This window comes from Phocoena sinus, chromosome 5, assembly GCF_008692025.1.
Source record: "Phocoena sinus isolate mPhoSin1 chromosome 5, mPhoSin1.pri, whole genome shotgun sequence".
Taxonomy (NCBI): Eukaryota; Metazoa; Chordata; class Mammalia; order Artiodactyla; family Phocoenidae; genus Phocoena; species Phocoena sinus.
The window spans coordinates 117,203,841-117,230,003 of NC_045767.1; the positions used below are offsets into that span (position 1 = coordinate 117,203,841).

The following is a 26,163-nucleotide window of genomic DNA, read 5'->3' on the forward strand; positions in this document are numbered from 1 at the left end:
CTCATCTCCCTAAAACAAGGTATGAATCTGGATTGTACCTGACCTTCCTCTATTCTGTGGACAGGAAATTCAAGATGATATATAATTGTTTTCAATGCTCAGTTCCATTTTACCAACCACTTCCATTCTTTGGTAGATATAGATTGCTAGTACAGTTCGTTAGGATATTTCCTGTACTCTCTGGAGCTAAAGTTAAGAGCTACTCAGATATATTATTCTAATAAAATGAAACATCTGGTACAGTTTTGGAAAGTGCCAAGCTTCGTTATGATTAAAGCTTATTTGTGTCATTTTTGTGTGTGTGTGTGATCTGACTCAGGAACAGATCATCTATTTCTTCAATGTAACTGGATAGCCTACGTATAGTCCAGTTCTTATGTATTTTCTCCTGTTTTTAGACTCAATTAAAGCTCTCAGGAGTTCTTCATCCATCAGTTTGTGGCTTCCACAGTAGAGTGTGTTTTCATACTGTACGGTACTAACCCAACCACTCTCTTAGACTTTTTGTTTCCATCTCTATATTCTAATGTTGAATCCTATCTCAGTGAGTCTCAGGAATACTGGTGTCATAGTGTGCATTGCCTTAGGTTTTTTTTTTTTTGCGGTACGCGGGCCTCTCACTGTTGTGGCCTCTCCCGTTGTGGAGCACAGGCTCCGGACACGCAGGCCCAGCGGCCATGGCTCACGGGCCCAGCCGCTCCGCGGCATGTGGGATCCTCCGGGACTGGGGCACGAACCCGCGTCCCCTGCATCAGCAGGGGAACTCCCAACCACTGCGCCACCAGGGAAGCCCTGCCTTAGGTTTTAATATAAACCATATGCCATCGATTACCCTTGCTCTACTTATGAGTGTGTAGAGATCTGAGCAATAAGTCACTTCTTGCTTCCTTCCCAATTATCTCATATAATTAACTATCGCCTCTTGCGTGTCCTCTCTCCATCCATACCTGTGCTCCTTAATAGCACTTGTTCGCAAACAAGATAGACTTTGCCCCCAAGGAACATTTGGCAATATCTGGAGATATTTTTGATTGTCGCAATGGGAAGGATACTACTGGCTTCTAAATGGTAGAGGTCAGGGATGCTGCTTAACATCCCACAATGCAGAATATAGGCCCACTCCCTACAACCAAGTGTTAGCCAGTCCAAAATGTCAACATTGCCTAGTTTGAGGAATCTTGATGTGTAGAAACTGACTTCATGGGTCTTGGTTGAACTTCCCAATTCCACCTCTGAGCTGTTCAGTTTGATATAGTCTCATGATTCAGACTAGCTGCTCAGTAACCAAAAATGGAAGGTTGTATCTCATGTTTCATCCACATCCTCTACTTTGGTTGAAGTGAGGCAGCCTTTGTTATTAGAAACAGTTCCCTTCTTGGTGAGTGTTATATCACCCATTGACATTACCCCAGTTACACACAATAGGGAATGAGGGAAACTGAGGCATATTTCTAAGTAAAGAATAAAACTGGAAGGATTAATAAGTATGACTATCCTCAGATACTCTCTGCTCCAAATGGCATTTGTTGTTATGGAAATTACATTTGAAATATATTAAGGAAAACTCCATGGGCAGCTTAATACTAATGCGGTTTCCTTTTTTTTCCCCTCCTTTTTTGTTTTTCAGACATTTCACATTTTCAAGAACAAAATGATTTAAAAGGATTACTAGAAAATCTCCATCAAAATATTCAAGCCAAAAAGAGAAAGAATGTAGAAATCATGTGGCTGGCTGCAACGGTAGGCGCTCTCCTGTCAAATGGTATTCCCTGTCACTGTGATGATCAGCAAGTGTTATCGGGTATCTGCTATGTAGGGTCCAGCCTCTGCACTTTGGGCTACCAGATGTCATTCTCCATTATCCAGGAGATTAGGCATCTAGTCTATCAATACACAAGAACACAAGATAGAAGAAGATGTATTCAATGAGAAAAAATCTTACTCGTTGGCTTTTCTTATAAATTTGGGATGTGTTTGAGGTTAAAATCAAGTGTCTGTGATTTTCTTGATATCGCATGTTGCAGTGTCAATAGCCCGTGTCAGTCAGGGTTTTGAAGTGCTGCTCTAGAGACATATGGTTTCAACAGAAAGTGGTTATCAGATCTCTGACTCACAGCCTCAGTAAGGCTCCTGGACATATTGTTTTGTTAATGAGCTTGTAAATGCATTTGTCAATTTAGATATTGGCATAGAATTTATTACTGATGTATTGCTCTTAGGGTAATGAGCTATATTTTGTATGCTTCTTTCTCATTTAATGGCACCCTCAGGGTAGAAGATCTGCCTGCTTCCCCACCCCCCCAGGTTTCTGCAAGGTTGAGGGAGAAAATCATGCCTATAATTTTTAAGCTCTTATCTGGCAACCGCTCAGGTATAGCTCATATGAGTTTTGTTAAACATTCAGACCCAGAGATCCTTTCACTAGGAAAGGAACTTTTCATCAGGAAAGGCACACATTGGAGATCTTTTTGATGAACGCCATGTTTGAACTTACTGCACAGGATTGCTCATGTAATAGATCTTCTCACATGTGCTATTCATTCTCTATCAATAGCATTTGAGACAAAGCCTTTCCCCCTACTGCCAGCGCTTCAATTATAATCTAATATTACTTACTCTCTTCTGGGAAAAAAGAATGGATAATTTACCATGAGTCTACATAAAATAATTTACCAAAAGCAAGCTGCTCTAGTTTCCCTTCATGCCCTCTTGGAGCCCCAGGGAAGAACATCAAAGGTAACAATATGAAACGTTGCTTTCAGGCAGCTCATTTACACTGGTCCCATTTAGCATCATACTACATTACATGAAGGTTGTTTTTAATAGTTCTTTCTCCTGTGTCTGCTCTATATACCTTCAAAGACTACTATGGTTGCTAATTCTCACGAAAATTTCACAAAGACAGGTCGTAAGTTATTTTTGCTATATTACTAATGACATGATAGCACCAAAGTACTTTGATCATTGCCCAAGGCCATCTGACAACTTAGGAACATATACATATGTCATTATGCACATATCATGCAGTCATGTAAATTGACAAATGAAGGATGCACAGGTAGAACCACAAATGAATATTTTCTCTACTACATGTAGTTTTCTCATTTGAATATATTTTTTTAAATTCCCATAAATCCTACGTTTCTGAAATTTTTTTGAAATGTATATACCAACCAAATACGGCTTACTCACAACTTACCATTGAATTCATGAATGGGTGATTACTTGCCTTGATAAATATACAGCACCCATAGTGTGCAAATTTGGCATTCTGTAGGAATATTGACTTTATTATTAATAACATGTCTATAGGGTGATACACGAGTTTCAATATCCTCTTTGTAAACTAGGGACCTTGGTATTACTCTTAAAGAAATATAGAAATTCCCCTTTACATTTTCCAAAAAGTTTTTATTTCTGCCTCTGTTTTATTATCCTCTCTTCTTTAAAACGATTAATGAAATACTGCTTTTGTTAATGTTTTACATTCTAATTGAAAAATGTAAAGCTATTTGGTTTTATCCTGAATGAATTTTAAAAAATGAAAATTTAAAAAGACCAAATACCAAATTAAGCTAATGTTAAATTAAGCTCATATAGTTCAAAAGAGTTGTCAAATACAGAAACCAAGACCCAACCTGTCTGCTTCGATGGAATTGCCCCAGCTTCTTTTTTTTAAAATAAATTTATTTATTTTATTATTTTATTTTATTTTTGGCTGTGTTGGGTCTTCATTGCTGCGCGTGGGCTTTTCTCTGGTTGCGGCGAGTGGGGGCTACTCTCCATCGCAGTGCGCGGGCTTCTCATCATGGTGGCTTCTCTTGTTGCGGAGCACAGACTCTAGGTGCATAGGCTTCAGTAGTTGTGGCACGTGGGCTCAGTAGTTGTGGCTCGTGGGCTCTAGAGCACAGGCTCAGTAGTTGTGGCGCACAGGCTTAGTTGCTCCACGGCATGTGGGATCTTCCCAGACCAGGGATTGAACCCGTGTCCCCTGCATTGGCAGGCGGATTCCTGACCACTGCGCCATCAGGGAAGGCCGCCCCAGATTCCTCTTGATTTTAAATTTGTAACATGAAATATCCTTAGTAGGATAGTTGCATACAATTGTGACAAGGCATTTTAAAGGATATTCATTCTTTTTAAAACTCACCTCTCATAAGTGACCATTGAGGTCTGTATTTCGTTACTATAAATATAGTCAAGCCTTTGTTATTTTATATTAAAATTTTTGAAATACTATTTATTTAAATGCGTTAGTGTTTTCTACAAGAAAAAAAAAGATTACATGTTGAAATCACGCTGTCACGTTTCTCTAGTCACTTACATTGGAGATCGTGAGAAAGTACCTAAGGGCTAATAAGGACTTGTAACTCCTAAGCTAAGTATCAGAATCACAATTAAATCATGATAAAAACCCTTGATAAACTGTATTATTATATCCTCTTTTCAAAGCAGGCAACTGTTAAGGCCTCCTCAATGGCAGATAATAAAGCAGGCCTGTATTTCATCAGAGTAGATGTATCTTAAGTGCATGTTGACGAACATTGTTGATGCATTACCAGGGACTAGGGAAGAGAAAAGAATGGAGTGATTCACCTGTTAACCGTAAAGCAATGAGACCATAAATTATTGCTACTTACAGATTCTTCTCCTGGCTTCCATCAGAATAACACCAAGAAAGAATTATAGAGAGAAACAGAACAGGACAGAAGTTAAAGACTTGGTCCTTGTTAGGTAGACTTATACCAGCATCCTGGCTCTGCTCTGTTGTGCGTAAGGCACCTTACCTATCTACACCTCAACTTCCTCATCTGTAAAATGAGATTAATATACCTTCCTCCAGGGTTCACGGGCAGTTAAATTAAAGGAGCAAAATCTATATGAAATTTATTAGCATTCTACCTGGTGCACAGTAGATATGCAATTACAGTGGCCATTTTCGGGGTCCTTATTCTTATTAGTTGCATTGATGAGTGGTTTCCTTATCGGTTTCACTTGGCACCATGTGGATGTTTGAAATCTCGTAACATCCAGCAGAGATTAGTAAAGGTTATTTTAAATATATAGTAAGAAGGTATTAGCTATGTAAGGTTCAAATCAAGTGGCTGATCCAGGAAATACAGATTATTTTTTTCCCCTTCACTATCAAGATATTGCTTCTGAGCTGTGATTATCATTATCCCCTGCGGCTTAGATGCCCTCTCAGAGAGCCTTGCTGCCTCTGCTGGATATTTACCATCTTATATGCCTTCAACAGCCCCACACCTCATGTACAAAGAGCTAAATAAATTAAATCTATTCCACTAGCTTTTGAAATGAAAAGGTAATATGTTTCCATTCTATAGGCAGATGGAACCAGTTAATTTTCATAAATTAACATAAATTTGGTGGGTTTAGACTAGAAGTGTCTGGAGGACTCTGACACTTTAATCTGCGAGTAAGCAATCAACTGTGTATGTGTTTGTTACAGATTTGTCGCAAACTAAATGGCATCCGTTTCACCTGTTGTAAAAGTGCCAAAGACAGGACGTCGATGTCAGTGACGCTTGAACAATGCTCAATCTTGAGGGATGAACACCAGTTACACAAGGACTTCTTTATCCGAGCACTGGATTGTATGAGAAGGTACCCCATATGTCTTCAACTTTTTTTCTTTTTTAAAAAAAATTTTATTGAAGTAGAGTTGACTTACAATATTTGTTAATTTCTGCTGTACAGCAAAGTGATTTAGTTATACATATATATTCTTTTTTATATTCCTTTTCATTATCGTTTATCACGGGATATTGCATATAGTTCCCTGTGCTGTATAATAGGACCTCATTGTTTCTTTTAGGTCATTTTAAGGTTTGGGTTTGTTTTTCTTTTTCCAAATATGTATTTTACTGGAGGCCTAAACATTTAGTTACTTCACTGCATTTCCATGGCTTAGAGCTGATGACATGAGAGATAACATAATTTTAAGTGAATACTCATTTTAGGCAATAAAAAAAATGTGGCCAGATTTTGATCATCTGAATGGAAGATATATTTCATGAATACATTTAGACCTAAGTTGAAGGGCTCCAGTCCTTTCACATATAACACTTGAAGAGCACAGTCCCTTTTCATACAAGTCGTTATGTGTATGCACAAAATAAAACTAAGTCGTTATGCAAACAAAACAGCTATCCAAAAAATGGCAACTAACAGGTGATCTTCCCATGGCTTGCAGGGTCTTCCTATCTTTAACCTCCTTCCTAAAATTACTTTCACATCACTCATAATAAAGATGGGATTACACGGATCCTTTAAGATTGAGAATTAATATGGTTACTCTGCTGACATTTAAAATATTCTGCCTGAAGTCATGTTTCTTGATTCATTTCCACAGTAATTAAATCTAAAGTCTAAGCCATAATGGGAAAGAAAAAGTGCCTCATTCACAACATCTGTCAGCAAGGACATACGTTAATTAAAAACTTTAGCAAACTTGTCTCTTTGCCACAAAGACCGACTCAGGAGCACAACAGGAAACATGGGACAGGCTCCCTGATCCCAGAAAGGAATGTCATGTGATGCTCTGAGAAGGCTGCTTCTTATCTGACATGTCATTAGCTCCACTTTTCTTTTGACTGCTACACTCTTTCCATGGAGAGGGTGATGCTTGCCTGCGCTCCTTCTATGCTGTATGTTTTCCCGGCTAATGAGAGGGTTCTGAAGTCCTCTCTTTTACCCCATTTCATGTCTCTTGGTATTTTCGTTGCTCAGTGGAGTTCTACCATAATTTTTGCATAAATGTATGAGGATATCTTCAAGGCCTGACATGAGCATCTCAGCCATACGAAACATGTTTGGTTGTCATAAAAGACTTTTTTCCATAATAATCTCTCAACACTCACAGGGGAAGGTTCAGAATCTGAGTATAAAATCTTCTAATGTGCATTTAAGATGTACAAATGTCACCATGGATGGAACAAAGGTGCCAGGTGAGGAGGGTAGAGCACATGATGTTACAGGCCAGAAACCCTAGAGGGCTAAAATGATTCAACCAGCATAAATTATCTGGAAGGTGAAACTGTTACTTGTTTATTTAAGGTAGGGGTAAGAGAGGACCCTTAAATTAGAAAGGCAATTTTTTCCAATCCGTAAATAAAGGGCATATCTGTCATATATATGTTGAACTATAAAACTACATATTTTGGAATAGCATAAAGGTTGTATGGACCTGACATTATATATACAACACATTTGCTAATGACATGACATTTATGAGGATCTAGTTTAGGATTGTGAAATAAAAGTAAGGCACTATAAATTTAATCCAAAAATACTAAAGATCTTCACTTCCATATCCCCACTACTCTAGTGAAATTCAAATCTGCCAAATTTATCCTTTGGTTTTGTGTCTATGTGAGGGCTGCATGAGAGCGTGAGGGCTTGTCCGTGTGTGTGTGTGTGCGTGTGTGTGTGTGTGTGTGTGTTCGTGCGTGCATGTGTTTAAGGGAAATAGACGTGTTACTGTCTTGAATAACTGATGTCCTTTCCCTCTTTGGGTACTGTCTTACATCACAAGCCCATAGCTTTGTAAGCTCTGGCCACAGGGCAGAGCAGATGAGAGAATGCGGCTTGGAGCCAGCTGACCCGAGTTTGAATCCAGGCTCGTGCCACTTAGCAGCCAAGAGGAAGGTTAATCTCGTCCTGCCTCTTAGTGCCTGAGGCAAGTTAGTCAACCTCTGGGTGCCTCAGTCTTCCCTTGTGTAAAAATAGACATGCTAATAATAGCAGCCCTTCTTAGGAGTATCTCCAGGATTAAATGAATTGATATGTGTGAAGTGATTAGATCAACGTTTGAGACACAGTGATCGCTCCACGATATTTGTTAAGAAAATAAATATCAAAGGTCATGATCTTCCTGAGACAATCAAATCTAGGCAATTAGGAGCCTCGTATTTTTTCTGAATATATTATGACATACGGTTTGACTCCAATACCATATATTAGAATCTTGTAAATAAGCTTTCAAATGCAATGTTTTATCTATTTAAGAAAATAAGCTCTTTAAATACCACTTTGAAACTGTGCCTGTGTTTACAAATGCTGTGCTAATTATGGATGGATTGCATTCATTGAAGTAAGCCTGGATAGGTTTCTTATAAGTATTTTTTATGTTAATGTGTATTATTGTATGCCCTTACAAATAATCATAGAATTTGAGGTCAAGGAGTCACCTTAAAAATTTAGTCAACCCTGCTTCACCTTATGAATAATGAAACTGAGTTCTGCAGAGTGTTTCAGCAAAGACTACTCAGAAAATACTAGAGCCAGCACTAAAACACAGATGCCTTAGTTACATTTTTTTATCCTGTGCTATACAGTAGGACCTTGTTTTCCTTAGTTGTTTTTTTCTTTTTTTTATAAATTTTATTTATTTTTTTTATACAACAGTTTCTTATTAGTTATCTGTTTTATACATATCAGTGTATATATGTCAATCCCATAATTATTTGGTTATGTATTTGACTACTTCACGTCTGTTAGTTGAAACATTATGTAAGTCATATGAGTCATAAGAACCATGTCCTTTTTGAAATTGGAGACTGTGTACAAGACCAGAGTGGTCTGCCCAAATCCTGAGACCTTGAAGAACAAACTCTAGTTCTAGAATGTTAACTCTTTAATTTCTGCCTTATCTATCATGTTCACTATTGTATCTGGGCATTTGAGCACAGTGTCTGGTCCAGATTGAAATAAATATAAATAGTGGTTGAATAAACAAAGAACAGTCCAAATAGGAATTCATTCTGCTGCCTTCTGTTTTTCAGAACCGTGTAGCAACTTTTTCATGTTTTTAAAATTGTATTTTCAATTATGTTCTGAGATAGTAGTTCAGTTCTTACTTTTATGTCTAAGCCTTGTTTCCTAGGGTTGCTCTTGGGTCTCCGTAGTTCAGTGGTCAGTCAGTGATTAGCCAGAAGGTGTGCTCAAACAGTTCAATCCAGTAAGGCTTTCAACCTCTGCTGATATATCTGTGTATGGACTGGGAAACATGTTCAAATTCAGGAGTTTTCGTATCCATCCTGCCTTTTCTTTCCACCAGGCCATATTAGGTCCTACTGGTCAACCCAGGATGTGTGGAAATTGATCAAAGCCCTCCATGGTTCTCTCATGTCCAGGATCTCATTGCCCATTACATTCATGGCTAGTCCACTGGTCTGGGGAGTGGCCCAAGTGGGAGTGCAGGTTCAGGCCAGCTGTGAGGTTGGCAGTCAGCATTTGTTTGCCTCCAAGGAAGCTAATGCTTCAGACTGCCTGGGAGTAGGCTTTTCTACTCTTCACTTCCAATGCACTCAGCCCCTGGGGCAGCAAAGTTGCCAGTTTCCATCGCAGCCTCTCCCTGGTAGAGGTTTAGCTGAGAGGGGCGGGGTGGGAGCCGCCCCAGGCAGAAAGACCACAGACTTGCCAGTCAGCAGTTTTCCAAGAAGAAACTCTTTTCCACTTGTTGCTTGTCTTTGGCTTATTATTAGGGTCCTGAAATGGTTGGTTTTGACAATATTTTTCAGTGTCATGGTTTCGGGAGGAGGAAGAGGATTTGCAGAGCTCTTTGCTCTGCCATCTGATGGACAGTCCCAGCCTCCAGACAATGGCTGCTTCTGGGACATTACAAAACTACGTATATTTGGACCCTGTGCAGTTTATCATTGAGGTGGATCCAGGGATCCAGAATTTTTAAGAACTTTACAAATATTCCAGGACACACACTGGATTAAAAAAAAAAAAAGCTAGTGTTTTAAAGGAGTTTGATTTTTATGTTTTTAAATGTATTAAAGTTTTTTATTTTATTTGACATCAATTGCAGTTTATTTTATGTTTGAATTATTCTAACCACCTTTCAGGCTATTTACTCTGGATAGTTTTAAAAGTTCACCGGGGTTATAATATCAATGTTGTTTTTGTAGTTTTAGTTTTTTCCTTATCTATATTAAATTTTTCTACTGTATAGTGCTTCTATCTGTTAAAGTTTCAAATTATTTATGGATGAGAGAAACGTTATAGATACAAAGAAATAAAGCTTCATCTACCTGCTTGTTCAGAAGTCCCCTCACCAGAATAAGGTTCATGAGAGTGGGGACTTTTGTTATCTTGTTCACTGCTATATTTTAATTATCAGTACCTAGAATAATGCCTAGTTAGAGTAGGTTCTCAATAAATATTCAATGAGTGAGTGAATAAATAACATAGGTTTCTAAAATGTTCAAGTCCAATAAGGAAGTTTTGTGCATACATGGGCATTTGGAAATAAGCAAATGAAATTATTGCTCAGCTGTGACATATTTATAAGCAAAAGTTCCAGAAGATGAAAGTGAAAGTTTTGGAGAGGTTTCAACTCAAATTCAAAAACAAACAGGCCACAAAAAATCCACCTTAACGCACAGTCTGTATCTGTCAACGAAAATTTTAGAGACAGACGTGAAATAGAAAGGTGTTTTTTAGGGCTGCAGCCCAGGAGACACAGATTCAACAGGCATTTGAATTGTGCTCTACCAGACTACAAAATGGGGGAGGCTTATAAAGGCAAAACCCCACAAGGTTACAGTTAGTTACATGAGTTGTTTATCAAGAATTATAATTGGAGCTGGCAAGAGGCAGGGTGCTTGTTAAGTGAGGATTGGTTGGGATCCCAAACGGTTGCATAGTTACAATGGAAGACCTTGAGCCCATAGGTTGCAGCTGGCAGGTATTGTTCTGAACACGGCTAGGGGTGTCCTTGGGTCTGGTACAGCTCAAAGGAAGTTCAGGTCCCCAGTGGTGCAGAGACTTGTCGGAGACCAGGTCCTCAATGGCTGCCCGACTGCATTTTTGTATGCCTGAACCATGATTACTCTATCATAATTTCAACTTGTCATTATACCCTCTGTACAGTTTTTTAAAATTTCAGACTCTCTCTTTTCTTACATATCCAGTATTGCTTATAGCTTCACACTTCCGACATGTGCTGCTACTTACAGTCTGTTTGACTGAAATGGCACAAGATCCTCTTCAGATTAGGAAGTTGGCAATGAGTGGGTAGGTCTGACTCTGTAAGGAACTCTTAGCGGTTGCCTATGTTATAAGACCAAAACAATGATTCTTACAGGAGTCCCACCACAGACTAGGTTCTGGGATAGAGCCGGGGTTCAGGACTGCTTGACTAAAGTCTGCCTCATTTAAACCAGCCACCATTCAGGAATTGATTTTAATGGCTTTGTGGTATGACTGTAAGCCTGGTATAACTATCCTTTCTTTGAGTTTTGAAGTGTATGTGTATCGCCAAATTCTCCCTTGATCATCTGTGGCAGGAATTTATGAAATGGTGGCTGAATAATCGGCAGATTTTTATTTTTCAAAAGAAAGGGAGAATGCGTCCCCACTCTCAGTATCAGCACTCAGTTGTTTCTTATGGAATCACCATTGAATGCTAAGAGCCATCTTGTCACAATGCGTTTGCAAAAAGCATATTTAGTAGGGACTTTCAAACTTATATTTGATTAATAGGTGATTGGGATTGGATTGGAAAATAATAAAATTTGACTGGATTATAAAATATCATGTTTTATCATAATAATTTTATTATTTTTATCAAAATTTTATTAATTTTATCAAAAATAATTGTGTCAGGAAATTTAATTGCCACTAAAAAGTAAATGAAAATGAAAATGCCAGTGCACTGTTATTTTCCCTTAAGAGGAACTCTAGGATTTTGTGTATATACGGTGTAGCAGTGTGACACCATATTGCTTGGTTGTCTGTCTGTAACTTTTATTTTCCTTATGTTACATTATTCTTCCATCTGTCATTCTATAATGGCTCTTTAAAGTTAAGATAGCTGGTATGCCATTAGCAAGACCGATCAGGGTATGCTTCAGCATACAACCTACTTACTACCCTTAAGATACAGGGCTTTAATCATTCTATTTTAGTAAATATTTAATTCACAAGAGAGGGATTAAAAGGCTCATCAGCCTTATTTTTATTATCCTGCTGAATGTCATATTCTCAACATGAAGTTTATGTGTCGGGGAGTGTAACTTATGAAATGTTCTGCTTTATAAATAAGTGACCTTAATCAACGGAAGTCAGTATAGGTTTTATTTCTCATGACTTTGTGGGATTTGTTTCTGAGTCACAAAGGTCATTTATGTCTTCCTTCTTTCCTTAGTCTTGTTTCCACTTTGGCTTTTTTTTTTTTAGTTGGAGAAGAGCTCCCATTATTTCATATTATCCCCTATTTCAAATATTGAAGTGAATAAGAAGCATTGCAGACATAGGTAATTGAAGCTTTCGGTTGTCTCTTGACTGTTGGAAAGGGATGTGTTTATGTAGAACAGCCCGAGCCGGAGCAGTTTCTCCATTATCACTTAGTCTTATCTCTTCCCTTGAGAGTTTCAGTGGTGTGTTTGCTGCATTATTTCAGTCCGTATCTGTGACAAGGAACAGTAATAAGCCCAGATGAAGTCACTGTCTTCTTAGGCATGCCAATAATTACGTGAAAACTTACCCCACTTAGGATGTTGTTGCTCCAGCTGCTGGTAAGATGAAAGATGCTGCAGAGAGCACACTTCTATAGAAATCATGTTAGAGCAAATATCTCTCAACAAGATATCCACAGATGAACCACCACAAAAGAACTGCTCTTACTAGAGAAATCAAAGAATGACCTACAAAAAAACTTTCAACTTCCTGAACAAAACGTATGTGCTAATTTTAGGCTATCTTCTTCATACATTTATGTGTGTCAGATTATTTTCCTACTAAAAAGTAGTAGTTTTGAGATCTGTTTCTTTTCCCTAACTTGTTTGGTATTTAATTTTGTTTTCAAGTACTAGTGACTTGAGACCCTGTAAGTATGGAGCTTATCATTCAGAGCCGTTACAAGCTTTAGACACACCTTTCCAAATAAGTCACTTCTCTCAGTTCCTCAAATTATTAACTGAGGACCTCGACATATAAGTGTATGGAATATGTGCTTTTCATTTAATTTAATGAAATAACATGTAAATGAATCTAATTTAAATAGATTTAACTTCTGCCACAAACACGGGTTTTTAAAGTCAAGAAGACCTGGGATTAAATCCTCATTCCAGCAATTATTTTCTGTGCCGCTTTTAAGTTAATGAATCTCCAGGCCTCAGTTTCCTCATCTGTAAACCAGGAGTAACTATCTCCCTCTCTCTTCTGTAGGTGTTGTGTTAAATGACGTCACCTATTTGAATTCTCTATGCCCGGCAGATATTAGGTGTTATGCCTGTTCTCCATGCTTTCTCCATTTTTACCTACCCTACTTAACCTTTCCTGTCCCGTGTTTGTCTAAAAGTGCCTCCTCTGAGACTCCTGAAATTGAGGAATTTTCCTGGTGTTCAAGATCTTAGAAGAAAAATCCCAGGATTAATACTTGTTTTCTAAAAGGCTTAAATTCTTTCAGTGACTTTGGGCTAGAAGGTCTGTAAGCTTTGCTAGAGCTCGACTAATAACTTCAGGGGAATCTAGGATCAGCTGAGCCTGGAATAGGAGGTTAGCGCTCATCTGTGCTCCCCAGAGAGCAGTGCCTCAGCACTCAGCCAGTGGAACTTGGGAATGTCCAATTCTCGAATGCCCACAGACTTTACTGAATATCCAGTAAATAATGAGCCAGGACCTCACCTCAGGAAATGACCTGGGCAAATGTAATCATTAGCAGAAACATGTCACCATCATACTCATAGTCAAATGTAAACATTTATTGAGTATCTACTATGGCAGTGTACCAAGCTAAGCAAAGGGAGACATAAACTTGTAATAATAATAGCAACTAAGAGTCAATGAGTTCTTGCTATGCACTAAGAACTACATGAAACATCCTATGTGAGGAACCTTTATTAGTCCCCACAATGAGAATATGAGATAGATGAGGTCACATGCCTAAAACTATTATTATTAGAGTGGATCAGAGGAGAAAAGGAATCATTGTGGGTTGGGTGGTCCTGAGGGAGGTAGGATTTGAACTGTGTCTTGAGGATGAGTACAATTTAGGTAAGTAGCAAGGAGGAGTTAGGAGGTCTTGACTAGGAATATCTAAGTGGTTAAGGCTAAGAATATTATTTATTAATTCATCATATGCGTTGGGTGTTTTCGTTTCCATAACTGGTCTCGTAGTGTGTGTCACCTTCAACGACTCACATTCTTGAGCTGATATCATGTTTTTGAGATCTATGTTCATATACGAGGTCTAGTTCTCCCCTTTTAATAGCTGTATAGTATTCCTTTGTATGAATAGAACACAATTTACCTATTCCCCTATTGAATTTTAGGTTGTTTCTGATATTTTGGTACTATAAGCAACAGTGTAATAGACATAGTCACATGTATAACTATGAACACAGTATGAAGGTACATAAACGTATAAGTGGAATGGGTGGTATTTATATTCTCAACTTTACTAGATGCTACCAGATTGCCCTTCAAAATAGCTATACTAATTTATATCCCACAAGCCACGCACACATGCTCCCATGTTTCCACAAGCCCCGATATTTGTACAATAAGAATTTTTACCAACCCAGTGGGTAAAAAGTGCTATTTTCGCTTAATTTGTATTTTTCCAATAATAAGTGATATTGAACATCTTTCTAAGCATTGATTGGCCATCTTGGTTTCCACTTTTGGTAGCTGATCTTTATTGTCTCATATACTGAGGGTTTGCATATAACTGTGACTTTTAAAAATGTGACTTCATAAGGCACTAGTTTGTGGTGTTTAAGTTTCAGAAAAGAGGGTTTCAGGAGTGGTAGTTTTTAAAAAATATTTTTATTTGTTTTGTTCATTTTCTTTAAAAATGAAAGCACAGTGAAATAGGACAGAAGGGTCTCTCGGATTTGGAAAGAGAAATGCACAGTGTTTTGACAGGAGCCTGTGATGTGATCTGAGACTTTTTTGAACTCCACTTTAGACAAGGGAAGGAAATTTCCAGCTGAGACACAACGAAAACCTAATAGGTGATTAGGGAGACAATTGATGCCTTTGCACTTGGAAAATGAGGTACAGCAGGAACTAGTCCTAGAAAGGGCTTGTTTGCATTACAGAAGCCAGAGATGCAGGCAGCCCAGGCCTGAATGATGTGTGCAGAGCAGTTATGCCGAAACCCAGCAAGTTTATTTATGCTCCCAGAAGGTTGAGACACAAGACTCAAGGCTTAAGCTAGTGGTGTAGCCTCATATCGTTGAACTTGAAAGCCATGTTCAAGGAGAGAAACAACTCGGAATTAAGCATGTGGATATGGAACAGATATCGTAGTTCTATCTCAGATTCTGTGTGCTTTTAAAGTTTACAAGTTTGTTAGGGCATTCTGTTCCCATACAATAGGGCTTCCCAAATCTCAGTCATTCATTCAACCACCCAAAGGTTTTTTTCCACAAGTGTCGCATGAACAATCATTTATTTTAGCCTTGACCTGGGCAGGGATGTTCATGAATTCGTACAGCTGTTACGTTTGTGTTTGTCCTAATGCACGTGAGTATAAATCCCAAGCTATTAAAAATCAATGCATTGTCAGTGTACCGCGTAAAAATTCCTGTCTTCATCAAAGAGCTTACTGTACTCAGGTAAACACTGTCATTAAAAGGGTTTCAATCCTCCTTGTAACCTGAATTTTGGTTGTAGTGCTCCAGTCTCTAGCCCAGGGTAACAAACTGAAAGTCTTCACAGGCTACTGTCTAATGAAAACTGGACTGAGAGGCAATAGAGTTTATGAAAAAGCAGCCAAAATACTGTAAACTTTTCTCCTGATCAGAAGATCACAGACGACAAAGAAGTTCAAATGCCCAGTGTGATACATTTATACCCGAGGGTAATGATCTCAAGTTCTATGGGCAGAATATATCATGCACAATTACCCCACATTCTCTTCCATTCATTGAGCCCATCAGAATTTATGTGAGTGTGAATGACATCTTTATAAGGATCAAGGGTGTAATTTATAAAGCATATCATTTACAAAACTGGTAGCTGATTCGTAGTAACAAGTCGCATGTGATATTTCTCAAGTATCACAGCGTTATTTTGGGGATTTCACTGCCCTGAATCCTCTAAAATCTAACCATCGAGACAGCTGAGTGGACAGCAGGATGTCAGGTGGACAGTCCTTGGCTTAAGATTGTTTGTCTTAGGATTTGGGGACTTTACAATGGTGCAAAAGGAATACGCATTGAGTAGAAACTGTACTTGGAATTTTGCTCTTTTCCCAGGGCTAGTGATATGCAGCACAGATAATCTCTCGTGATGCTGGCAGGGCAGCCACAGCTACCATTCAGCCACGGGATCGTGAGGGGAAACCACCAATACACTTAGAGCCATTCTGTTGTTCAGTACAGTATTTAATAACTGATATGAGATATTCAAGGCTGTATAAAATAAGCTTCGTGTTAGATGATTTTTGTGCAACCGTAGGTTAAAGTAAGTGTTCTGAATGTGTTTAAGGTAGTCAAGGCTAAGCTATAATGATCTGTAGGTTAGATGTATTAAACGCGTCTTTGACTTACGATATTTTCAACTGAAAATGAGTAACGTAAGTGTTCTGAGCACTTGAAATTTATAGCATTCTTTAATAAGCTTTTTCTTTTTTAATATAGTGGCCTCATTTCTAGTTCGGTTTTATGACATAACCCTTGCCCTGATATAACTCTTTCTCACAGTCCATTCTTGATATCTTACTAAATTTTATGTATCCATTTAGACTGTCTTAAATTCCTTTTAAAACAAGGTGAGGGGCTTCCCTGGTGGCGCAGTGGTTGAGAGTCCACCTGCCGATGCAGGGGACACAGGTTCGTGCCCCGGTCCAGGAAGATCCCACATGCCGCGGAGTGGCTGGGCCCATGAGCCATGGCCGCTGAGCCTGCGTGTCCGGAGCCTGTGCTCCGCAACGGGAGAGGCCACAACAGTGAGAGGCCCGCATACCGCAAAAAAAAAAAAAACAAGGTGGGATGTGAATACTTAAGAATAAAATCACATAAAGCATTCCCTACCTGCTAGACTCAAGGCTTTTCCTAAATCTACCCTTAGCACTCATCAAGTCAAGTTGAATAATACTGATTTGGAGTTTTTTCTAACAGCAGAAAAAAAAAATCTAGTCTCTTACACATAAGAACTGAACTTATGTGTTTTCAAAGTGATGTCTGTCTTCTCAACTATTTGAGAAAATAATGGCATGATATTTTTGTATGCTTCAGAGTTTGAAAATCACCTTGACTGCTGTCTTGCTCTAGAAAATAGAAATACAATAGAAATCATCTGTTGTTCAGTTTCTGTTCCCTAATTTAATTTTATAACAAATTCAGAGATGGAGTCTTTGTAACAGATAGTTTTTCTTGATTTTGTGATAAAGATTTTTTTTTTCTCTTGGAAAGACTAGAACAAAAGTGAGAAAAAAGCATATTAGAGCTGTCAAGAGATATTATTTTTGCCAGAAAAGGAGGGGGCGCCTTCCTCTTCACAAGAATGAATTGATTTTACAGCAGCTGCTCTTGAAATAGATACATTTATTGAAAACTCCTACTGATCTCCAATCCCTATATAAAAAGGAAAACCATTTTTTCTTTAAGAAAACAGAAATCTCACGTACATATATGCAAGTCCATGTGGTCAAATATTACATGGTCATAAAGTCAAAAGGCAACTGAGGCAGCTGTGTAGACTTGCCATGGGTTCAGCTTGACCACATGAGAAATGTGTGGAAAGCCCAAATTCCAACAAGCATTTGCTAAGTTTAATCTTTTTCCTCTGGGGTTGGACTACATAAATATGATTTTATTGCCCATGTTAATAATTTTAAAGTTGCTAATAAATTGTGTGGTTCCTGAACAAGAGTATAGATGCCCTACGTAATTGGAAATTAATTCTAAATCGTGAAGCTTTATTTGGGGGGCTAAATAAATCTATTTTTAGAAAGTAATACTATTTGATATTCATGTAGTCTGTTATAACCTCCCCAAAGGGCAATACTTGATGTTCCTTTATAAATCAAACCCTTATGTTACTGAGGTTACGGTTTCAGATCATAATGGAAAATGGAAACTATTTTGTTTCTATTTACGGCAAGGTAAAAGAAAGTTATGGGTTTTTTTGCAATCTGCTTTATATAGTTTTATGATAAATGTGTCTATGTGTCTTTTGCCACCTTCACTCACATCGCTTGAGTAACAAAAGAAGGAAACACTAACAATCTTGGTGTGGACTCTGGGATGAAAGGAAAATGAGAAATATCCCATATTTTAAAAAGCTTTGAGAATTTGGGGCTGCTGATATATTAGTGCTAATGAAAAATGAATTTATGTGTGTGTATTTTTTAAGTTTTGAGTGTAATTTAAAAATTAGTAATTGCCCTTTGAATATCCTTATCTCCAACTAAATGTGAAAATGGTATTAGCACATTTTGCTAGTATGTTGCTGAACTCTGCTAATTTCCTCCTAGAGTTTGATTAATAATGGAAGCAAAATTTTGATTTAATTCATTTTATCACAATCAAGAAAAAGCAAAACTAAAAGATCTTGAAAGAATCTGGACCTATGTGTGTGGAAGATAGGGGAAAAAAGAAGCTTTCTGATTTATGTAAGGTTCGATGAAGTAAAGGCATATGTCAACTTTCATGTCTCATGGACCCCTCGGCCAGGGTGGTTGGTAGGAGTCTTCCAGGCAGGAAGAGCTTTCTCTCTCCTACAGAGGCAGGCCTTCTGCTCGCTAGATCATCTGGACTCAATATTTTCCTTGGCAGCTAAAAGAAAAGTTGCTACAAGGAAGTTAGTCTGTACTCCCCATAGACGTCGACCTCTCCTCCAAAGGAAAATGCTTGGCAATCCAATATTCTTGCCATGCCCTTCCAAAAAATAAATAAATGACTATTGAGGCAGCATTCTTATTCACATATAAAAGAAACCCTTTGTGCCATTATCCTCGTGTGGCCTTATATCTCTGTTAGTACCAAGATATCTAAGAGCAAAATATAGTATTTCAACTTAGGTCAAAAATTTTATTGAAGAAGGCTTCCCTGGTGGCGCAGTGGTTGAGAGTCCGCCTGCCAATGCAGGGGACACGGGTTCGTGCCCCGGTCTGGGAAGATCCCATATGCCGCGGAGCGGCTGGGCCCGTGAGCCATGGCCACTGAGCCTGCGCGTCCGGAGCCTGTGCTCCGCAACGGGAGAGGCCACAACAGTGAGAGGCCCGCGTACCGCAAAAAAAAAAGGAAAAATTTATTGAAGAATCTGAACAAGTATCTTAACATGGTTTTTTCCATATATCAAGACATATACCTGAGGTCTAGAATATGTTTTTCTGTTGAACCCATGTGGAAAGGGAAGCTAGGTATCTTCTAGTCCAAAACTTGGCAAAATCTTAGGTAGGTGAATATAGGCTAATAAAGTAATTATTTCTTAATCTAGATATTGTACTTAAGTCTATACCAGCCCTTTAATTAAGTTTGGTGGAAGGTTTTTCAGTGGAACGTTCTTCAGTGAAAGGTTCTCTGCTTGAATGTAACGTGATGGTTTGCAAGAGCAGGCGTGCTGGAGTAAGACAGGACATTCCTTTCTTGAGCCTGAACTGATTCCACTGTGAGAAGATGTGCTTCTCTGAGCAACAGTGAGAATTTAAACAGAAATGACTGGGGCAAGGTTAGATCCCTGTGTTTGAGGAAATAGTCTAAATCCGCTTCAGAGAATAAAGCCACTTTTTTTTTTTTTCAAAATGAATTTGGCACCCTTGTAAGACTTATGACCCAAATAAAATAACTAAAATGAAAAAGTAAATTGCAATGAACTTTTTTAACATTACTCTTTGACTTGCTTTTGAGGCCAAAGATATAGATATTGAGCAATATATAAGTGTATATATATGTCTATAAATTATTTAATATTTGCTTCGCTTAGACCTAATTTGATCTTGTGTGTAAATTACACCTTGATTCAGATGACCCAATCATTGTGACTTGTGATATACCCATTCTTACACTACTCTTTCAACAACTATGTTTAATATTAAGTAAAAAAACAAAAACAAAATTCCATCGTGTTATCTTGTCAAAATGAGACAAATTGAGAAACGGAAACTAACCATATGTTGACTCGTCAACTTCCCCCAAATATGCCGGAGTACTTACTTTGCTCATTACTTTCATGGGTTGGTGAAGGACCACAAGCTTTTGGTACAGAATAAAGTGTTATTTTTCAAGCCTTGATTGTTATTCTCCTAGAAGTCAGTTTTCAAACCACCTCCATTTCTGTGCACTTGTAACTTTTCATATTGATGATATTTTAACACTGAAACATTTGGAAAGGAATTTAGAGATTACCTAGTGACCCTGCCAACCAAGGCAGGAATTCTTTATACAACATCCCTGACAGATTATCAGCTAACCTTTACTTGTGCATTTCCAATAGGAGGGAGGTTGTCACTTTGTGTATCAACCCATTCCATAGTCGGACAGCTATACATTTTATAAAATTTACCTTCATGTTAAGCTGAACTCTGTCACTCTAGAACTTCCGGGCATTAATCCACTCATCTGCCTAGATCAGCATAGAGTAAGTCAGTATCTCCTTCCTTTTGTCAACCCTCAAGTATTTGAAGATGGATGCCATGTTCTGCTTAATTGTTTAAATCCCTTTAAGATGTAAAATTACATGCCACTCCTTCTGCCCTTCCTAAAATAGATTGCCACCATCTCTCAATGCATTCTTTGTTTTTATGGCCTTCATAAATAACTACAAACAGAATTAAACACCATGTTCTAAATGGAATATGAACACAGAGTAGAATAGGACAAAGGTCTGCATATCCCTCCCTTCCTTCCTTTATATAATACTGACTATGTACCAGACACTTTTCTGAGCACTTGACAAATACCGACTTCCCCAAACTTTATTTTAAACCTAAGGATTAAGTCTTAAAATGAGGAAACAGCGCCAGAGGGGCTCAGTGACTTGTTCAATGCCTCACAGCTAGCAAGCGGTCTGAGGCCATCTGACTCCAGGGCCATGCTTCTAACAGCCTAGGCTGTCTCTCTTGATCTATATTTAGCTCTTTGTTCCTGGATCCATAAACGTCATGACCTTTATAAACGAATTTTGTCTCACTGCGTAATAAATTGAAACATGTAGTCCTTTATAATATATACTGCTGTCTAACAAGCTTTCTCCCAAGCTCTACTGGGATAATTGATATTTTGTGATGAAATGTAAATGTATATATTTTTATTCTTGTCAACCTTACCCATGAGATAAGTATGGTGGCCCAAATAAGTACGGTGGCCACATTATATATTTCCTATGCTTTAAGAAATGGGGCTGAGTTTTATAATAGAACATATTTCTAAACAATGATATCTAATTACTAGGTAATTTAAGGGCTCTTTAACCAGACATCTATGTAAATAAGTAAACAAATGAATATTTAAAAGAGAGGTTTCATGGAGACAGTCTTTTTGGGCACAATGAAACACCTACATTGAAAAATCGTGCAAGGTACAAAACCAAAACTTTGTCATGTGTACATAGCATGTAATGACTCTGGAACCAATTTGTGGTTGATTGTTTGTCTAACCAGACCACAAAGTCTTAACCCAGTTTGCAAGGTAGTGAAATAGACAATTTGGACTTGGTTCAAGTTCACTTCAGTTCCCCACCGAACAAGCAGGGCAATGATGTCAAAGAGAACAGGATATCAGTGAGGAGTTGCAGTTACAAGGGACCTGCATTGTTCCTTTTTCTCATAAAAGCCCACCCAAAGTACAAAGCGGGGAAAGTGAAGTGGACAGTCAGACCCCTGAGCTAGCTCAATTTTGTGCCGTTGGTGGGCTGGAGCCACGTCTCCCTCAAGGTGTGTTTACCACCACAAAAGGCAAATTTACAGCCTGATGATGACGTGCTTCTTTGCTCTGCTTCTTTCTGCAGCACGGGGCCTACATAGGCTGTTCTTGGTTGACCAGAACCCTAGCCATTGTTCCTCCCAAAGTATTTCATTTTATTCCAGGTCATTATTCCACTATGGCAGAAGCCGTTAACTCTAAGGAATTGATGGTTCTGAGTACTCTCTTATATCAAAGAAGAAAGCAATCTTTGAGTGCATGTTATTTACTAAGCATAATGCTTCATGGTAAAGATATATATATAGATAGATATAGATATGAATATGATGTGCTTCTTGTCCTCAAAAATCTTCAAAGCCTTTTGGGAGAGAATCACATGCAAATAAATAATGGTGGATTACGTTTTTATGGTATTGTATATAAACTGCTTTTGGAAACATAGTTAAGGGAGCAGTTAATTCCCAGAGAGGTGAGGGGAGGGGAGTGTGGGATACTGTCGGGGCTTCAGAGAGAAGGTGACCTCGGTATTATTATGAGACAAGTAAATTAAGAAGGAACATATTTCACCCACAAGAGACACTGATGTTTCTTAAGAAAAAAAGCTATTGACTACTCTCGAATTTTCAGCACGGTTTACTAGAGACCTAAGATTGGCATATATTGACAGTAAATATAAAAGTAGATTACTTTATCAAGCTATGACTTCTGAGAAAGCAATGACCTTAGAAAAACTAGAAATATGAGTTTTATAAGTATCCAGGTTTAGGAGCCCCTGTCCCTCTGCAAATACATAGGTTTTCTCCATGATTTTTAACCCGTCTGCACCTTCCCCCTTTATAAGTGGCTTCGTCAGAATGAGGCAGCCAAGACAGTATATCTGGGCTAGAAATCTGTGATACAAACCAAAACCTAATTTCTCCCATTAGATTCAGTTTTATATGACCCCCTTTCAATTCTTGTAAACATCATTACTACTCAAATTCACCTCCATCCTTTATTCCAAGAACGAGGAGAAGCTTGTGTTAGAGCCAGACAGCTTGCAATAGATAATCATAATTGAATTTTTGTGCAAGAACCCTCCCCATTTGTGGTAACACTAGACTAAGTTTTTTCAATTTTATTAAAAATATTACTTCTGCAAAATAGAATTTCATTTTAGTTTTTCTATTCTCTTTTTTAAAATCTCAAACCCTTCTTGCTCTGAGTATCTCATTCATAATTGTTAGGCGAGAGTGGTATATGAATTCTGTAGTGCTTTAAACATAATATTGGACTAGAAAGTAGCTAGTCTCTTGAACTATTGGAGACTGTTGGAATAGAGAGCAAATTGGACCTAAAATAGCTTCCTCAAAGATGTTCTAAGGAAAAAGAATTAAAAAGCACGACCTGGTGAATAATAGCCCAGTGATAGAGTAATGTTTATTTTAAAATCGTTTGTGAGTGGGACACAGGTGGGTAGATTAATTGCCTCCTTTCTGCTATTTACTTGTACTATTTTCAAGAACTTAAGAGGCATTATCTCATCAGCTTTAAAGTATATATTAGAATCAGATAAAAGATAGAAAATAACTTCCCTATTTGACAAAGACCTGCTTTACTTTATGAATTTGGGGTTGATGGTTGTATTTACCATAGCCTCTTCCATATGAAAAGTCCAGAGTTCATTTGTACCTCAAAGTTGTGTGTATCATTATAAATGACAAGAAGGAATGCAGAGTTCAAATCTTTTTTTAGGTGCTTCTTAGAAATCTGTGATTGTCAGTATTAATAGTGGTCTATTTAACTATCAATCCAACGATAATGCACTGTGCTGTGGAAAATGGATACATAATAGTTAGCTCCATGGTTCCTGTGACTTTGGAATTACAGATGCACAGAGTGGGTCCACAAGCAGTATGAATTGAAATAATGAGACCAAGTCAAGAATCTGAAAAGTTCAAACTAGTGAATAGGATATTATACACACAGGTATATACTTGGTCACTCTTATGTCACAAAATGCTTAGTAAGCCATCTTCAGCTAGTGGTTATAGTTAAAATTAGATGATTGTGAAGCATGCATGCAAATTCAGTATAGCAGATCATTCTGAATAAAGTAACACAGATGTAAAGACCTTCGTCTATTCCTATTTTACAAACAGTGCATAATAAAGATTATTATGCTTATGTATGTTGGTATCTCCATTTCCTAAATACTTAGTACTCGACAATGTCATCATCCGTCTGTGGATATATTTAAGCATGATTTAGGAATCCTTTGTGACTACCCAGCCTCCTATAATCACAGCACTAGTTTTAGTAATAGATGGGAAAAATATTAAAATAAATGTTGCAGATCCTTAATACAGGCAAGCAGACACCCACAATTAAGTTAGTTCTCAATAAAAGAAAAAAAAAGGGACTCTCTGGACTATCTGTGGAATAATCTGATTTTTAGTTTACTGTGTGTGTGTGTGTGTATATAGTGAACGATGTCAAACTCTGTGTTTTCAGACCCAGAGGCAATCACTCTATCATCATGAACCATCTTCCTCTAAGCGGCACAATAAGGATAACAAAACCCATTCCAGTCTCAATTTGAGTTTAATTCCCAGCTGGAACTTGAAATGAGACTGCAATGAACTTGAACCTGCAGCAGTGATTATCTCATACGTGCATATAAAAGTGTTCAGATACAGAAGCAGTGTTTCCAGATACTACACTGAAGGCATTCACTTTTGCAGAAACAGATGAAAAATGGAGTGTCAGACTCCCCAAATTATTACACTGACCACAGGGCAGCCAGCAGGTTTTGTTCTCTTTTACTTTCTAGATAACAGGATGACAGAATGATGATAGCATGATCAGAGTATTTTTTTAAATGACCTGTAGAGCTACATTTCCCTCAGAAGTTTCTAAATTAATGCATAAAATGTCAGCAAATGTTATCTGAAGAAAACACATGAAGGCAAAGGTTGATGATGTATATCACTAAGTGCATTTAGCAATACGTTGATTAGAATTATAAAATATTTCTTAAAAAAAAGAACAGATCTCCCCAGTGTCTAAATAGTTCCCTAACACCATTTAGGCTTTTAGGAAGACACATTCATTCCTTTGGCTGTCATAGGCATCATTTAGTATTTTATTACTAAAGCACTGAATTCCATTTTGTGAACATGGATGAATGATTGTGCCTACTTATGCATTTAATAAGCCAGAATTCAAGTAGGAATAAGTTAAGCCTCCACTAGATGAGGGAATGGTTGCTGGAGTTTATGTCACCGGGTAAAAAAAAATCGACACAAGAAAGACCTGAGTTGGGGTTCTTACTGTATCATTTTTACTCTCTGGTAGAGAGATTGCTAATTAGTAACTCACTGTCATTCCACAATTTTCTACATGTAGGTTATCTTCTCCATGATTTCTTAGAGATTGAAAGATGTGGGTAGATTCTGAGTTAAACATTCAAGCATATCTAAAGTATTTTTTGAGAAGCTGGCCCATGACTACAGGTGCAATTTTGACTTTTCTTGGTGAGAGTGTGGTGGCCCGCCACCGGGACAAAGAATATGAGTCAGGATCTCTCATGCTTCTTAATCAGGTACCAAGGTTGGCACTACTATCACCAGTGTCTGGAAACACACAGTTTTCCTTTCTATTAATAACACAGCATGTTGGCATCTACTTAGCATCTGCTTTGGATCAGGCATTACCATTTCTCACAAAACCCCCTCCCCAGAGTGCCTACTAGAAACTCATCCTCTGTGTAGAATTCATATTCATGTTGAAACACACATCTGATCAGTCCCCTCCTATGTGCTTGAGAACATGTCAGTGACCCATCGTGTGATCACTCATTTCCTGGCCTTTTCCTTCTCCACAGCCCTTTTCCTCCCAACCCCTGGGTCCTTGAAGCACTCTGTCCTTTGCACGCACTTTAACAAAAATCTACGGAGTGACCTCCTGAGAAACACCTGCTCAAGTCCAAGAACTAGCATGTTTCTGGCTCCCCAAAGCCCCCAACACATTTATATATTGATGTCCTAGGAAAACTCCACTATAAAGAAGCTTGACTTTTGTTAACCCAGTGCTACGCATCCATCGGAACTCATGGGACACAGTATGGGAAATTCTGTCTTAGGAAACTAGGCAATTTAAGCACTGTAAATTTTGGCCAGTAGATAAGATAAAGGCATTATTTTCAAAATGATATTTAATGAAAGCATTCAATGTATTCTTTGACTGTAGGAGTTTTCAGAGAATTAATGTTATTTTATAAATACATACCTTTTAAAGGAGAAGTAGAGAGAAGAAAAAGAAACCTCTGTGTTTA

General features: G+C 38.0%; 1 protein-coding gene across 5 annotated transcripts in view; it reads left to right on the top strand.

Annotated features, from left to right (window-relative positions):
* INPP4B (inositol polyphosphate-4-phosphatase type II B) overlaps positions 1–26,163 on the top strand; it is a 323,827-nt gene that overhangs the window by 275,579 nt on the left and 22,085 nt on the right. For 4 of the 5 annotated variants that reach the window (XM_032632713.1, XM_032632712.1, XM_032632711.1 and 1 more), the window contains 2 exons: positions 1,628–1,740; positions 5,471–5,625. In XM_032632713.1, the coding sequence (XP_032488604.1) occupies positions 1,628–1,740; positions 5,471–5,625 (268 nt within the window). Of the gene's footprint in view, positions 1–1,627; positions 1,741–5,470; positions 5,626–9,542; positions 11,560–26,163 lie in introns of those variants that run through there. The other variant, XM_032632709.1, reaches the window with a different exon arrangement.